General features: G+C 39.0%; 1 protein-coding gene across 1 annotated transcript in view; it reads right to left on the reverse strand.

Moving 5' to 3' along the window:
- Window positions 1-17,862, reverse strand: part of LOC110257476 (ankyrin repeat domain-containing protein 26-like) — a 117,827-nt gene that overhangs the window by 86,492 nt on the left and 13,473 nt on the right. Inside the window, exons 7-13 of the mRNA XM_021078196.1 lie at window positions 15,922-15,958; window positions 14,175-14,377; window positions 12,584-12,617; window positions 10,367-10,436; window positions 3,547-3,676; window positions 2,918-2,976; window positions 392-485 (exon numbers count right to left, since the gene is read on the reverse strand). Coding sequence (XP_020933855.1) covers window positions 392-485; window positions 2,918-2,976; window positions 3,547-3,676; window positions 10,367-10,436; window positions 12,584-12,617; window positions 14,175-14,377; window positions 15,922-15,958 — 627 coding nt within the window. The remainder of the gene's footprint in view (window positions 1-391; window positions 486-2,917; window positions 2,977-3,546; window positions 3,677-10,366; window positions 10,437-12,583; window positions 12,618-14,174; window positions 14,378-15,921; window positions 15,959-17,862) is intronic.

Raw genomic sequence — 17,862 nt, forward strand, 5'->3', positions numbered from 1 at the left:
ATCATTTCGCTACTTCAAGGGGACTTGTGGTTTAAACGGTTGCTGACACCCAACGTGCCACACAGGTTCCTTCCTTTCTCATCGGTTTCCTCCCTGTGCATTCAACAGGTGCCTTCCATTGGCTAGGAGAATATATCTGGGAGCTCCCTGGTGGCCCAGAGGTTGAGGATTTGTCTTTGTCACTGCAGTGTCTCAGGGCCAATCCCAGGCCTAGGAACTTCCTCATGTTGCAGGTGCAGTCAAAAAACAAATAAAGAGAAATTAATTAATTATTAAATCAAGGAAGTCATAAATGACCAACACAGAATAATGTTTGAAGAAAAAAAAGCATATATCAGAATTCCTGTTTTATCATAATGTCTAAATTCATTTTAGAAAATAACATTCTTACCTTCAACTTCTTTATTTCCTCTCTTTTTCCCTCTTTCATCTGCAGCTCTGGATATATGATACACAGTTTTTTGTGAAAGACTCTCAGAGGCACACTGTTAAAATTTAAATTAATAGAAGTTGCATAAAATTTTCCAGTCTCTAAGAAACTGCATGATTTCCTACTTTATTTTTAATTTCCTACTTTAGAAACAAGCAGACATAAAAACAACAGAACACGGACTGAAAATTCAAACATTTATTTGAAAACTTCATATATGCTCTCCAGATTAATTCTATCTTTTTATCCCCTCCTTTGGCTATTGACTGTGTACACAGAGCATGGAAAGCCTGAGTCAATATTTTCACTCACAGAATACTGAATTACAATAACATATTTCACCCAAGGATTAACTTCAAAGCACATAACTCGACTTTGCCTTCTCAACCAAAAGAAGAGGATATTTAAAATACATATATACATTAATACGCACATATTTCAACAAGTTCTTAAAGAGGTATACCTGCTATAAATTTAAACTATTTCTAAGGACAGAAACATTTTAGTACTAAAATAACATACTTGGCATGAAACGAAACTTTGGCATATAAACCCTGTTGAGTATTAACAGAATATTGTACAAGCTGCTTCATTTAGCTATACCAGGGCTTAGAAGGATCGATTCTTTGATAAAAATGTTTATTGATGGGAGAAACAGTTGAACGGAAAACGTAATAACAAAACAGTAAGGAAAACTTTCAAGTTTAAATAATAGCAAGAAAATGTCACTATAATTACGTAATTTTTCAAAAGAGGAGATTAAGCTTTCGTAAGAGAAGAATGAGGATATTTACTTACTAGCCACCCAAATGTGCCAGGCCTTATTATGCACATTTTCTCTTCTATGTGCAAAAATAATAATCAAAATGATCATAAGGCGGGAAACAGACTGGGGTACCCGGTGCTTGCCCTGGGCCTGTGCCTCGGGCCTGGGGCCTTGGCGGGTGTCCCCAGGTGTGGCTGGGAAAAAAGTGATCATAAGAATGACCTGTTTCCTGGTCATTCCAAGATGTGAGAGGGAAATGATGTGCAGAAGGAACCCAGTCTTCTCTCTGTCCAGAAGGTCCCTTCTCTAAACCTTCACCTAGCTGGCTCCTTCCCATCCTTCCCGTGGCAGCTCTCGTCACCCTCAGCTCTCTTCTAACAACCTCCATTCCAGCCTCACTCCCGTCCACCACCAAACTCCCCCACGGGTGTCTAACCTAACCGTCTCCCTGTCAGGTCCTTCCCATGAGGGACTTACAGTGATATCAGAAGGATTCCTGCCTCCTTGTTTTTCTGCTCCTACCACGACAGCCTAACCCCTCAGCTGGTACATTCGCTGTCTAAGGACCAGGCCCACAGTTGGTATTCAACAACAGGAATTTATTTAAGGTCAAAACATTTAAGATCTTGAGAGGGCCGCAAGTACCAAAGCACTAATATACCTGTAGGAGACCACTGATCACAGTCTACTGAAACTTAACACACCCCAAGTCAGAAATCCACATGCCTGTTCTACCTGTCACATTCTTAACCCTGCTCTCACCTTGCGGCCCTTCAGGTTTTAAAAAGGTATCCTCAGAGTTCCCTTGTGGTTCACCGTGTTAAAAATCGGCATTGTTAATGTGGCAGCTCGGGTCCCTGCCGTGGCATAGGTTTGATCTGTGGACTGGGAACTTCCACGTGTCAAAAAAATACCCAAACAAGCAGAAAATACCCTCCACATTTAGTAAACCACTAACTGGCACTGTGATCCTTTTTAATTTCTTGTACAGCAGCACCCAAGGCCTATGAAGGTTCCTGGGCCAGACAACAAACTCGTGCCACCCCAGAGACAATGCTGAATCCTTCAGCTACCTTGCATTACCGCAGGTGCGGCTGTCATAAAGCAACTTAGTGCACACTGCTTTATCCAAAATGATTTGTACTTATTCAAACATAGGTAAACCAACCTGCTGTTATCATAACACCACATATTTATTTGCATCCCCATGTTTTTGTTCCCATTAAATGTTCCTTGCAAATCTAGTGCATAATTCAAATGTAATAAAAAGCTTCAAGTATCAGGAACTCTCTTTTCAATGTTGAAGTGGTAAAAAAACTACAATTTGACCTGTTTCTGTCTGAATCACACTAGGACGTTTACACTTCCAAATATATATATTTATTTATATATATAAATGTGGCCATAGACTGACCTGGAATAATGCTTTGGTTTTTAGATCAACTTAAATTCAGAGCAAAAACTGAGTCCTGATAGCTTCCTAGCCCTAGTTTTGCACTTTACTGGGGCTTCATTAGTTGCATCTTGCCAATTAATAGCAGTGTACTATGTGGTAGTATCATATTTCACGCAGAATTATTTTATTAATTATAAATGAAAACTATCTGATGGACAAACGCAAAGGTGAGAAAGGCAAGACAAAGCACCCACTCCCTTGTGTTTTCCCATCACTCAGGCCTTCTATTTAAAAAAATCACAATAGTAATATTAGAAAACAGTACCTCAGTATCCAAAGATGATGCAATATCTTCCTCCTCTAATCCTGACGCTGACAACACACCTATAAAATACAGCCACAGATACATAATTGAGAACAGTTACTACTATGAATTTTATTTGTATGTTTTCCTCTTACTATGTATGTGTCACAGATGAACCTGCCTTTCCACAGAAAAGAAAGCCATGGACAAAGAGAATAAACTTGTGGTTGCCAAGGGGAAGGGGGAGGCGGTGGGATGGACTGGGAATTTGGGGTTAATGGATGAATGTTAAATACACATAAATCTATCTCCATTCATGAATATGTCAGTAAGTTAAATTAACAGAAAAGTGTTTGGAAGGTTGAAGCATTCTCAAGAAGATAAAGTTGGTGGTTGTTGGGAAACTTTTGATAGAAAAAAAATTTGAAAAGAAATAAGTATTGTATTTGGTTCACACACTTTGAAGATTTTCTACTAGCTTTTTAAAGTTCTGTATTTTAAAGTTTTTAAAGCTGCACCCTTGGCACACAAACGATCCTGGGCCAGGGATCAAGCCCCTGCAATAGCAGTGATGATAGCCAGATCTTTAACCCAGAGAATCCTATACTAGATTTTAAGCATGGAAAGAAAATCCATAGTCACTAACTCACCACTTCTATTCTCTCTGTGTGCTCCATCAACAGAGGTAAAATGGTCAAGATTTGGCGGCTCTTGTGGGATACTTTCCATAACATCAGTCCTAGTTTCTTTTGGCTCCATTCCCGGCTTTTTGTCTCCTTCCTGTAAAAAGAAGACACAATGACACAAAAACCCAATTTCAGAAAACGTCATACGCACTCACTTCCTCATTCAAACAACCAGTCAGGAAGACCACATTGACTCCACCTAGAAAACGTAGGCACTGTCCGGGGAGGTGCTGGAAATAGCAATAAAAGACAGATTCTGCTCTCCATTCCAAGTGAGGCAGAGCTACCTGAAACCAAAGAAGCACAGAAAAGCATCCCTCACCAGCTCTACAGCTGAAGTGGAGAGACTACAGTAAAGGCATAAAGGAGAGACGACTCAGCTGGATCTGGGGAGCTCAGGAAATGCTGCCACAACAGGGCTGCATCTTCAAAGACAGACGAGGGGCCAAGCTGGGATGGAAAGCCATTTCTAGTAAAGGCAGCCTGCACAAAAGGACAAGGCATGACACAACAGAACCAGTCATGTGGACAACCGGAACCCAGTTACTGGGAATTGGTAGGGAGAGACAAACCTGAAGGATCAGAACCAAATAGAAAAAAGCAGGTACCGTTCCTAGAACATGAACCGTCTCCTTTATGGGATGGGAATCCATAAATAAGTAGAGGAGTTACATCATCACAGATGTGTTTTAGAAGGGTTTTCACAAGGATAGGTGAGAAGGCAAGTTATGGAAAGAAGACATGAAAAATGCAAGCAGGTGGAAAATCCTGAACTTGCTGGGTAACTGGCTGTGGTGATTTCAGGGAGGGTTGGACTCTGAGATTTCTTGCTCCAGTTTTTCAGTGATGCTACTTACTAGGATGGGGAAAACAGATGACAGAATGACAGAGAGCCTACAAAGAGTCAGGGACAAAGGCTTTTTTAAAATTAAAGTATAATTAATTACAATGTGGTGTTAGTTTGAAGTTTACAGGGACATGATTGAGACAGATAGCTATCTCTGTCTCTCTCTGTCTCTCTCTCTCTCTCTCTCTCTCTCTCTCTCTCTCTCTATATATATATATATATATATATATATAATTTCAGATTCTTTCCCATTATAGGTTATATGAAATATTGGGTATAGTACCCTGCTATGCAGTACTATCTTGTTTGTCACCAATGTTATATATATATATATAGTAAAGGAGCAGTGTCTTCAGTTTGGGGCATTCCAAATGTGAGGCACACAGGGGACCTATAAGAAAGATCTGGATGAACACATTTGGCATCAAAATAGATAAAATTATTCAGGAAAAGGTTATGACATTAAGACAAATATCTGCCAAATATGCTAACCTGGTATAATTAAAGAATGCAAGCCTACACAGAATTCTGAAATTCTGAAAAGAAGTACAAGAGCAGAAGTACTGAAATTCAATTTTTCAATGATTGACGTCAACATTTTGTTTCAAAGATATAAAAAATACTCTTTCCTGAATCTGTGCTACTACTCATCTTAGGACATTACAGCAATAGATATTTTTAACTTTACCAAAATTTTAATTGTAAAATGTCAATTCAAGATGCTACAAGAATATCTTTTTAAAAAAGAATCCTAAAAAGTTTTAAACTGCAATGGCTTACATGATTATCGAATGATGAGGTGTTCTTAAGTAGTAATATAATGTAAGAAAAAATAAAAAAAAACCATATTTTAAATTTCACACTCTAGTTTTGGAGTTTCCGTCATGGCTCAGCAGAAACGAATCTGACCAGCATCCATGAGGATACAAGTTCAATCCCTGGCCTCACTCAGTGCATTAAGGATTTTGCCTTCCTTTGAGCTGTGCTGTAGGTCACAGAAGCAATTCAGATCCTGTGTTGCTGTGGCTGTGGCATAGGTTGGCGGCTTCAGCTGTGATTCAACCCCTGGCCTGAGAACCTCCATATGCTGCCAGTGAAGTCCTAAAAAGACAACAAAATGAAATGAAATGAAATGAATAAAATTCACACTATATCATGACTTCTCCTGGGACAGCATTCTAATAACCCCAATATCCTAAACACACCTTACAGAATGCAAGTTAATGGTTGGAGAAATGATTTAGTATAAAAATTAATGTCTATGATTGTTTAAGATGCAGATTTAAAAGATTTAGAATACAATTATGATTGCCAAAGCGGACCTAGATTTCACATGAGGAACAAAGGGAATGAAATATCAAGTCACGAGGATTTCTGAATTTTTGATGTGAAAGAATTTACATGTTTGTTTCACATGTATATACAAAAAAAATTACATGTTAGTTTAATGACTAGAGATACTGAAGTTTATAAAGTTTTGAAGAATTATGTGAAATATACCTATTGCTAGAGATATTTTGAAAGTAAAAAATGATTTTCCAGAAATGATTTAATATTTTCTGCTAGTCATTTTTCCTTCTATGAGATTACAATAAGTAGTTCATAGAAAATATCATAAACTATGGTTTCATTCATTTGATGTGTTCATATGTGTCCATAATGTGGAGATACTATTAGGAACAGATAAATCAGAACTCTCCACCAAAAAAATAACTTCTATACCTTTTTTCTTTAATAAGAGTGTTGCAGGTTCAAATGTTCTCATGTAACGAATAGAAATTAAGAACCTAATTTACATAATTAGAAATTATACTCTTAGTGGAAAGACTGAGTAAAATACTTATTTATGTCCTCTTTCTTCTCAAAAGATTAAAAACACCTACTAAGATGATATCAAACAGTCAGATACAATTAGTTAGGTAAGTTAAGTATACACCAAATGGTAAGTTAGAAACCACAAGAAACAGAAAGGCCCAAACATCTTGAGTCACAATAAATATGACAAGGCATAAAACTGAGCTCAACTTGCATTATCGATGAATATAGGTTTTGCTAGACTAAATATGACACATCATTTTATTCATTTCAAAGTGAGGATTTTTTAAAAAACTAACATCTTTAAATTAAAACTGATAACTATAACCAAAAAAAAAGTGACAATCAAATTTTCTTTCAGTTCTTCATCAACATCAGCGATATGGCATTCAGAAGAGTCTGAGCACTTCATTCAGGACTTAGCTTTCTTTTCCTAATTTGAATGTGAAATAATTTCCATGTTCTAAAATACAGAGTTCAGAAAAGATGCTTGATATGATTTCAATTTTCTTAAAGTTACCGAGGTTGTATTTATAGCCCAGGATGTGATCAATCTTAGAGAATGTTCCATGTGCACTTGAGAAGAATGCGTATTCTGCTGCTTTTGGATGGAATGTCCTATAAATATCTATGAAGTCCATCTGGTTTAATACTTCATTCAGGGCCTGTATTTCCTTATTGATCTGTCTGGTTGACCTGTCCATTGCTATAAGTGGGCCGTTAAAGTCCCCCACTGTTACTGTGTTATTGTTGATTTATCATTTTAAGGTTGTTAGCAGTTGCCTTATATACTGTGGTGAACCTGTGTTGGGTGCATAGATATTTAAAATTGTTATATCATCTTCTTGGATTGATCCTTTGATCATTATGTAATGAACTTCTTTGTCCACTGCAGCACTATTTGCAATAGCCAAGACATGGAAACAACCTAAATGTCCATCGACAGAGGAGTGGATCAAGAAGATGTGGTACATATACACAATGGAATATTACTCAACCATTAAAATGAATGAAATACCAGCATTTTTAGCAACATGGATGGACCTAGAAATTATCATGCTAAGTGAAGTCAGCCATACAATGAGACACCAAAATCCAATGCTTTCACTGACATGTGGAATCTGAAGAAAGCACAGACTGAACTTCCTTGCAGAACAGATGCTGACTCACAGACATTGAAAAACTTATGGTCTCTGGAGGAGACAGTTTGGGGGGTGGGGGATATGCTTGGGTCATGGGATAGAAATCCTGTGAAACCGGATTGTTATGATCATTATACAACTACAGATGTGATAAATTCATTTGAGTAATAAAAAATAAAATAAAATAAAATACAGAGTTCCCTGTTCTCACTTAACTCCACTCCTTCTGTTTCATCTCTCATCTTGACCCTCATTCAATATTCAATCTATACATATATTAAAGTATTTATATATACTGGATCAGTAATGTGTCAATGCTGTTAGGAATATGCTATAAATCAAAAGCCTCTGGTTTATATGTTTTCATTATATATAAAAATATAAGTGATTTATGTATACAAATGTATTGTTGTCTAGCAAACTTGACAAAATTATCAAAATATATTAAATATAAAATATAGATTGGTGTTCATGGTATATTCCTAATAATACTGATTTGTATTACTCTACAACTACTTGTTTATAAATACTCCTATTGCAATGCCTCTTGTGCCTCAATAGGTTATGTTCCTGGCATTGTATCCTTGAGGATGCGGGTTGTTGGAACCCTTGTCCTGCCCCGTAGGTTAAGGAGACCACATTGCTGCAAGCTGTGCTCTAGGTCACAGATGCAGGTCAGATCTGGCATTGTGGTGGCTCTGCCATAAGCCTGCAGATGCAGCTCGGATATGACACCGAGCCTGGGAACTTCCATATGCTTCAGGTATGGTGCTAAAAGGGAAAAAAAAGTTGCTTTTTAAAAAATAAATGCTGCTGTAATAAGGACTTCAATTTTATCACTGTGAAAAAAGTACTTCATTCATGTAGTTGAACATGATCATCTATCACTCCCTGAATGTTGTGAATTAGTACTAGAGAGAGAAAAATCAAGAGAGAAATGTCCCTAACACATCTATTTTTCACCTGGAGGAAGAACTGGTAACCAGTTTTCTACAGAGAATGTATGGCTTAAAAGATATATTAATGGAACATGAGATGGAGCTAAAAAGAAGACCAAGAATTTTCATCTAAAATTCTAAGTTCACAATTGGATACTGAGAAATATACTGTAATATTTTTCTTGTTTACCACATATTGCTTATTTATTCCCTTGTCATTTATGACATACTTGCTCAATATAACTCAACTGAACTTATACAATATAAACATTAAAAGGGAATATAAATTTAAGTCCCCTTCTCAGAATTCCAAAGGATCTGGAGTTCCCCTCATGGCTCAGCAGTTGACCAACCTGACTAGCATCCATCAGGCCATGGGTTCAATCCCCGACCTTGCTTAGTGGGTTAAGAATGCGGCATTGCCGTGAGCAGTAGTGTAGGTTGCAGATGTACTTACAAGCCTGTGTTGCTGTGGCTGTGGGGTAGGCCAGTGGCTACAGCTCTGACTCGACCCCTAGCCTGGGAACCTCCATATGATGTGGGTGCAGTCCTAAAAAAGACAAAAAAAAGAATTTAATCCTGATAGACTATGCATATAATATTACCTGTAACATCTACAGAATTCCAGCTGTCTATTCATTTATTCATATTCAAAAAACTATTCAAATGCTTCTTCCTTTCAAGATTTTCTTCTAGGTGCTCCAGGAGGTGCACAATTATGTTTCCTAATCTCCAGCAGTTTATACTGATGCAGGGGCTTTAAAATGAATATTTAGGAGTTCCCATCATGCTGCAGAGGAAACAAATCCAACTAGGAACCATGAGGTTGCAGGTTCGATTCCTAGCCTCGCTCACTGGGTTAAGGATCTAGTGTTGGCGTGAGCTGTGGTGTAGATCACAGATGCGGCTCAGATCTGGCATTGCTGTGGCTGTGGCGTAGGCCAGCAGCTACAACTTCGATTAGACACCTAGCCTGGGAAGCTCTGCATGCTGCAGGTGTCGCCCTAAAAAGACATAAGACAGAAAACTAAATAAATAGAAATGAATATTTAAATAACTACAACACAAAATATCTGAAATCTGCAATGTTAGAATGTGACACAAGGACTAGGAGTAGACAGTTTTAAAAACTATAATTCTGAAATTGTAGGTTTTACCACATGGATGTTAAGAGACTCTGCTTCTAAAACTTGTTTTTCTTAAAGGGGAAACATGTATTCTTCCAAGAGATAAAGAATTTTGAACAGTCTATTAAGGAAAAGATGTGGAAAACAGGGTGGAATCCCTATAGTAATTATGATTTTGAGAAACCGAATTTTAATTCCTCAATTTCCAAAATTTCAAATATTTTTTTAGTCTTTGTTGTTGGTGTTGTGATTGTTGCCAAGTTCAGGGCATGTGGGAGTTCAACACGTGGAAGGTCTCAGGCCAGGTATCAAACTCTCACCACAGCAGTGACCCTTCACTGTTAGGCCACCAGGGAACTCCATTCTTTTAGTCTTAATGAGGAACCAAAGATAGAAACAGAGAAAAAAACAAATACTCTCCAAACAACTCTTTGATTCTAAAATGAAAGGTGTCCAAGGGAGGGAAAAAACCTGGATGACACGGGCTATAAAGGTTTGAAAGTAAAAGGCCCCAGGAGCAGCTCATAATTATTCCACCAAGGAACTGTATCCACTAAAGACTCCATTGAGACCTGAGCATCCCAAAAGTCATGTCAGTGTGGCTGAAAAGTCATCAGAACAACACTTATCCTTGGACAAATTTCACAGTCCCTGCATTGTGGGAAAGCTTTTCCCAACACAACTGTCCTGTCATTATATAATTTCCAGCTCGTTTTTTCTTCATGCCCCACCAAAGAAAATAACCAAACCAAACCAAACAACCTCACCTAGTCATACTTATAAAATGGTTTCCTCTAACCAGCTTTCCATTACAAACATAAAATAATGACAGGTAGAACATTCATACATTTTACAGAGTAAATACTACACAAAATTAAATTCAGCAGGAAAACTCATTTCACAAGAGCACTTTACCTCGAGATCAAAATCAGTGACTGTATCTGATGTAGGCCATGTATCATCAACATGAGGTTTGCTGGAAAAACTTTATGGCAAAGACATACAAGAAAACTGAGTCAGTTACTTTTTGACATTTGATGCAAGTATAGTTGATTTACAATGCTGGGGTCATTTCTGCTCTGCAATGTTGTGGTAATTCTGATGTACAACAAAATGATCCCATTACACATATACACTTATCCATTCTTTTTCAGACTCTTTGCCTATATAGATTAACTGAGAATATTGGGTAGAGTTGAGTTCATTTCTTTAAACAATACCACCAACAAAATTAAGTTGAGGATTGGGTCTCTATGTATTAAATAAAGGTCCCTGACATAATTAAAAAGTGGCCTCTGTTTTTAACAAGATTTTTGCTACTTATGTCTGCTTCCATCACTCCCGACATATCAAATATCTAGTAAAGACCCAATCTTCATTCCCATAACAAAGAGTAAAAGTCAATATGCCAGCAGACCCTGAGACTAATGTGTTTGCACCAAACATCTTAAGAGCGGAACTGAAAATCCTGTTTACAAGGGGCTTATCTTTTGTTCGGTTAAACTGGAACACACTTGACCTAAAACAAAGTAGAAAGATGCACTGTTCCTTCTCCATTGTCTGTCCTTGGTTCAAAGACTAATCTGTGTGTGTCAAAAAAGGCAGTCTTGGTTCTTTAGCAGCGAAAACACTTATCAAGAAGGCCCCATTCCTTGCCTTTCCTCTAGAACAGTACAGGGAGTTCCTTGAAATGTTTGAAAGTGGAATGTACAAAAGTCAAAGAGAGGAGTTCCCACCATGGCACAGTGCGTTAAGGATCCAGCATTGCAGCAGCAGTTGGATAGGTGGCAGCTATGGCTTGGATTCAAACCCTGGCTCGGGAACCTCCACATGCCAAAGGTGCGGCTGAAGATGAAAGTCAAAGAACAAATGTATATGTTAAATTCATATGCTAAACTATTCCCAGAGGGGTGCATAAATAAAAATTATAAAGTCTAATTAGTATTCCCATACAAGACCTGGTTATTCAGGTCCACATAAACTAGCCAGGTCTCAAAAATCCTATCCAGGCACCCAGATACCCAAGGAGAGAGAGGGCTGTAAAAACAGAGTCCTGGGAGCTAGGCTTCTGTTGTTTTTTATGGACTGCTAAATATCTCCCTTCCTATGGGCTGCTCTCCCACATCACACTTCTGCAGACCTCAGGGTCAGTCGCCCATTTTTATGGTTTCAGCCCATGAAGGCAATGGTTTCTACAACAATGATGGGCTCAGAGAACCATGAGCAGGAACTCCCTAATTCCCTGTTCCTAGCCAACGGGTTACTGGAGCCTCTGTCATCCACTCCCAACACAGGTGTGGAGCAAGCCACCCAACTGAGGTCTATGACTGATATGTAAGAAGAAAAGAGATTCTGGGAACAAAAGAGAAAATTTCAGAGAACCAGGCAAGGGTCCTAACCTGAGGGGAAAACCAGACTTGGAGGTCAGCAAGTTGAGACACTGAATAGAAATCTGCTCTCTACAGATGTGGAATTTAATTCAATAACATGGTCTCTACATAGATACTTTCCTCCTCAAAAAAAAATTCATCTTAAGGCAAGTCGATATCATTCTACCTAAGAAGACTTGCCTAGTAAGGTCTTGCCTGTGTCAAACTCCATGGTTCTGTGGCCACAGCTACCTGGGTTCTGCCCTAACACTTTCATGGTCAAAATAAGGTACTAGTTGCCACTGTGACTGTCAAATACATCAGGACAAAGCCTTGGACAAACTAGCCTTCTTAGGAAAACTCTAAATCAGAGCTCTTACAGAACTAGGTTTGGCTTTCTGAGCTGATCTGATTGGGGTCTCTATCTCGGCCCTAGTGCTGCATGGACTTCTCAGTCTCTGCTGACGGATGAGAGAGGGGGTCTGGGAGACAGCCAGGCTAACCATCAAAACAAGATAAGCTACTTCTTAACTACAGAATCAGAGATCAGTTAATCAAGCTCCTTAAACCACAGTTACCTAATTAATGAAACATAAACTATAATAGTACAGCCATGTGACAAAGCAGTTGTCAGGACTCTATGAGGTAACAACAATTAAGCACACACCACAGTGCCTAACCCAGAGGAGAACACACAACAGATGTTAGTTTCTTTCCTCTGTGTGCCCTAAACATGTTATTCTTAAAAACCCATAAATCCTACCTGCTTAAAGAGTCTTCTTCAGAACTCTCATGCACTATGGAACAAAAAAAAGGAAAACATATTGTAAGTGACCAAAAACTTATGGAATATTCAAAATATGCTCTGTTAATATGCAATTAATGCACAAGAACCACTTCCCTTCCTTTATGTTCACCAAATGCAAAAACAGAGTGGTCTTTATCTCTATTTGTTGCCTAAAAGTGAACTGCTCTTTATAATGACCATAGGTCTACCCAAACTCTATGAGACTGACAGAAGAGGAGAGCATTAGTAGAATCAGTGTTATAAACTGAAACAGCAGGACGTTTTTGGACTTCCATCACCTGGAGCAGTTGGAGGAGAACACACTTGCACTGTTATGCTGTGACATAACACAACTTCTCCGGCTCTCCAGTTTCAGATGAAAACACCCTATCACAAGGATGGCAAAACCTAGGGCACGAACTCTTTCTGTCCCTATGCTACTTGTGAGACAAGCAGGAAAGACTATGTGATGATGATTTTACAAAACCTAATCTCTTAAAAGGGGGATGGGGGAGAGAAAATAGGTAAAGGTGTTCACCTGGATGGTGAGGGATGGAAACTAGACTTAGGGTCATGACTTTTTGATGTCTAATTAAAATAGAACAGGGATGTAGCAAATAGGAATCCAAGCTGGGCCATCCATATAATTCAAAGACAACTTTATTCTAAGTATAAGATAGAAATCATTATGCTTATTTTATCTAAGACATATATCTAGATAAATAAGAGTATAATTCTTAATAGCATAGAGTCTAATTACCTATAATAGAGTCTAATTAAGAGTGTCACAGGAATTGCTGTATAAATATGTTAAATATTTACCAAAAGTACAAAATGAACCCAAAAACAGCACTGCACCTTCATATGCATGATGCAACTGAAACTAATGCAACATTCGCTATTACTTGTTACCTGTATGACTTGCTATGAAGATAAAATATTAAGACAACACCAAAAATTACAATGGGGCTATAAGTGCTGTGTAGAAATGATTCTGTACAGCAGGTCTAAGACTGCCATCCTTGCAAAGTTCTGCTTGAATGGCCAGCCAGTGGTTGGGGCCTGCAGACCTTGATTTGGGAAAGAGTTCCCACCACGCTCTCAGGGATGAGAGTGGCTCCTGTGCCTACACAGTTAGTACAAACAATGGGGATTAGGCAGAACACCTACTTTCCTTCTGGGGGTCTGGACATTTGGCATATGCTAGAGAGAGCATGTCTGAATGATGAGCCTGTGGAAGGAAACCTGTCATCCCCTGATGTTGGAGGAATGATGCCCATGTGGTAACTCCACAGGGAGAGGACTCCTGCCAGTGTGCACCTGTCTTTCCCCTAGACTTCACTCCCCACATCTTTCCCTGGGCTGATTTTGTTTTGTATTATTTCACCGTAATCAGTCCCAAGCCTGACTACAACCACACACTGAATCCTGGGAATTGTAGCAAATGCCTGACCCTGCCTGGTGTGGTTTGGAGAACCACTGAAACATTTGCATTATTTACATGAAATTGCTATGATTGGGATGAATGTGTTATGTGGAATTACAGCCAGGTCCTTTCACAGAATACCTTGTGTTGAATCTGTTTCTCTTGATATCTGCCTTGGAGACTCCTCTGCTGTTAGATCTATTTCAATAAAGTTATAAAGGGATTGATGAAACAGTAATGTCAGAAAATAATGTGACTCAAACAACAACCACATTTTAAACAGAATTAAAAAAGAGAGAGCATCCTGATGATGAATAACATGTTCTATAGCATGAATTTTCCTATGAAGAAAATGAAAACATCAGTGAATCTTCTCCAAATAAGTAGGGTTTAATTCATTCTTAAAATCATCAGGGGACTTTCCATTGTGGCTCAGTGGTTAACGAATCTGACTAGGAACCATGAGGTTGTGGGTTCGATCCCTGGCCTTGCTCAGTGAGTTAAGGATCCAGCATTGCTGTGAGCTGTGGTGTAGGTTGCAGATGCGGCTCGGATCCCACAGTGCTGTGGCTCTGGTATAGACGGTGGCTACAGCTCCGATTAGGACCCTAGCCTCGGAGCCTCCATATGCCATGGGAAATGGCCCTAAAAAAGGCAAAAAGACCAAAAATGAAATGAAATGAAATGAAGTAAAATAAAATCAGGAATCATCAATGAACTGGGATAAGTGAAACCATATAACTAGCATAAGAATAAAATAATGTACTTCTGATTATAGAGTCCTTTTTATTTCTTTATTTTTCTTAATCTTATGAAACTAAATACTTGGTGCACCTATTGAGGGCAGGTGTTGACCAGAAAAGTCAAAAAGCTAAAAAAAAGTTGCATCCAAGATGAAGGGTGAGATGAAGGGTGAGTTAGCCACTCCATCTCAAAAATAGTCAACTTGATTATTAAAAATCAATAGTATACATGTAAGGATAACCTGACCCCCTTGCTGTACAGTGGGAAAATAAAAAAATAAAATAAAAAAAATCAATAGTACTCTTAAACTCTCTTAGAAGGGAAAAGGGAAAGTATATTCTGGTTAAACCATAGGTTACAGATTTCTGAAAAAACACAATCCTTTAAATGTATTCCACATTAAAACTATGCCGGGTAAGACTTAATTCGTATTTGACAATTCAGGAGACACTTTAAAATTATGAGTGATCATCATCGGCAACACTGTCACTGTGGTACAGTTGTAAAGCAGTTTAGCACAGGAAATTAATGCAATACAAGAAAAATTTAGGATAGGCAGCCAATTACGTTAAAAGAACTGGACCCATTTGTCGATCATAAGTTATGTTAGAAATGTGCTCTAATAGTAGTAGAGCCCAAGACAATTGTCATTAGGGTTGAGATTCAGAAGGCAGGAATAAAAGTGGAGATATTAGAAGGCAACTTAAAAGAGAATCAAGAGTGACAGAAACAGTCACATACTGACTTTTTACTGGTATCACCCAAATTTCCAAACTACTGAGAACTAGGATATGCAGCATATCACCTTCTATTTTCTCTGTGGCATTATCTTAGTTTTCTGCAATGAGATATATGAGACGTCACTTTTCCCACACTGCTAGTCTCTAAATAGCTTATGATCAAAATGAGAGACTCCCATCAAAACATGCCATGGTGACTCCCTATCAGAGTCAGGGGTCTGACAATGGCTTGCCTCTGATGCTGCCAGATTTCATTCCAGGGTTCATCTAGAAGAGCGTAGCAAGCACTTGAGAAAAACTGTCAAGTGTTTCCACAAGAAGCAGGGAAGAAAGACAAGAATTTTCCTCACCCTTGGCCTCCAGGATTTGACCATCTCTGGACAAACACCAGTAGATGTCCTCACCAGGCCAGACCACATTCCCTGCCCCTCCATGGGGCACCTGTTGCAGTCATGAAAGAGTTATAAAGGTAGGTGTGACCATTTTTCCAGGCCAGGTATCTAACCTGTGTCACAGCTGTAACCAGGGCCATGGCAGTAACAATGCCAGATCCTCAACTCACTGAGCCACCAGGGACCTCTCCAGAGACACATTTTTGTAATTGGCTGGTACTCAAATTCCTTGGGGGAGGGGCCCTGCAGAATGTGTCCCAGATTGTCTCCAAGAGACCTTCACATTGTCCCCTTGTGGAGTTAAGAGCCTCTCCTACTTTCCTCTAGCTTCTCCTCTAGTCTTCTTTTTTTTTTTTTGTCTTTGTTGTTGTTGTTGTTGTTGTTGTTGTTGTTGTTGTTGTTGTTGTTGTTGTTGTTGCTATTTCTTGGGCCGCTCCCGCGGCATATGGAGGTTCCCAGGCTAGGGGTCTAATCGGAGCTGTAGCCACCGGCCTACGCCAGAGCCACAGCAATGCGGGATCCGAGCCGCATCTGCAACCTACACCACAGCTCATGGCAACGCCGGATCGTTAACCCACTGAGCAAGGGCAGGGATCGAACCCGCAACCTCATGGTTCCTAGTCGGATTCGTTAACCACTGCGCCACGACGGGAACTACTAGCCTTCTTTCTTAACCATTCCCATAGCACCCTTTGTGCCCCAGTGGAACAGAGCTGCTTATAAATCCTGCTAAGCTCACTCGTGCATCTAAAGCTTTTCATGGCTGTTCTTCTTGTAGGACAGATAATCCTAACAGATGGTTCTCCTACCAAACACTGGCCTTCTGCCTCTCTAGCTGCCCAATTTCTCCTCATTCTGCATGCTTACCTTAAAGACCACCCACTATTTAAAAACTTGTTTCCTAACCATGGTCTTAAAATAGCTGGTACTTATCCAACACCAATAAAAACAATGGAAAAATCTGGACAGTGATCAACTCCAGGTAGCTTTGGGAAACAGTTATCATAGATCAAGTCTGGTAAAGAATAAACGTGGCAATGATACGAACAAGGTTTTGGAGAGCAGGGTTTCAAATGATTGCATTCAAGAGCATCAGAATAGTGCTTAATACCTGCTAGACACTTGACAGATATTTGTTAAGGGAACAATTAGCAAAGAAATAAAAATGTTTTCTTTGAAAATCCTGCCTAGAAAAATACAGACATTAAGCAGGGACAACTCTATGATCAGCAACTTGAAGGACAACCACCATCTTTCTATCTCCAATAACTTGTAACATCAGCATGTGGAAGTTCGTTGATTGACAGAGGAATACTAAGGTGTCCCCATACAGTTCAGATGGCACCCTGTGCCAGGTGCTACATCCAGGGAATGGTAGTGCTTTTGACCACATGAGGTATTTTTCTGCTTTTTTTTAAGATTTGGATGAGTCCCAAGTTGGGCTACTTGAGGAACTGTTAGGATAATCCTTTAACGAATGGCAAAGAAGAATCTTGTTCACACAAAATTACAGTGTCATGACATTTATCCAACAAACAGAAGAAAATATCTGGTTCCAATGAAGTCATTCCATCTCACTCTCTTTGGACTTGTGAGGAATGAAGTTGGTAAAAGCGAGACCTCTTGGCTGGGTGTAACAATATGCAAAATAACCAGCACTTCTTGGCCAGGCAAGACTTCTGTATTATTAGCAGGTAGCTTTAAAAAATAATATCTTATTGGTATGCTGAGCACTGGCTCAGTTCTGCAGTTCTTGTTTTTTGTCATTTGTTTCTAGTACCAGGAATCAACTGCTAAGTTCCCAGTTTTAAAGAAGGTAACTTTTTTTGTTGTGAGCCACACGGGAAGTCCAAGAAGGTAACTTTTGTACGGAGACTAATCACCATGCGATGACTAGTACTCATCTATGAAACGCAATCCGTGTGTTGTAAAAAAGTAAAGGGCCATTTTTAT

This window comes from Sus scrofa, chromosome 17, assembly GCF_000003025.6.
Source record: "Sus scrofa isolate TJ Tabasco breed Duroc chromosome 17, Sscrofa11.1, whole genome shotgun sequence".
NCBI classification, from domain to species: domain Eukaryota; kingdom Metazoa; phylum Chordata; class Mammalia; order Artiodactyla; family Suidae; genus Sus; species Sus scrofa.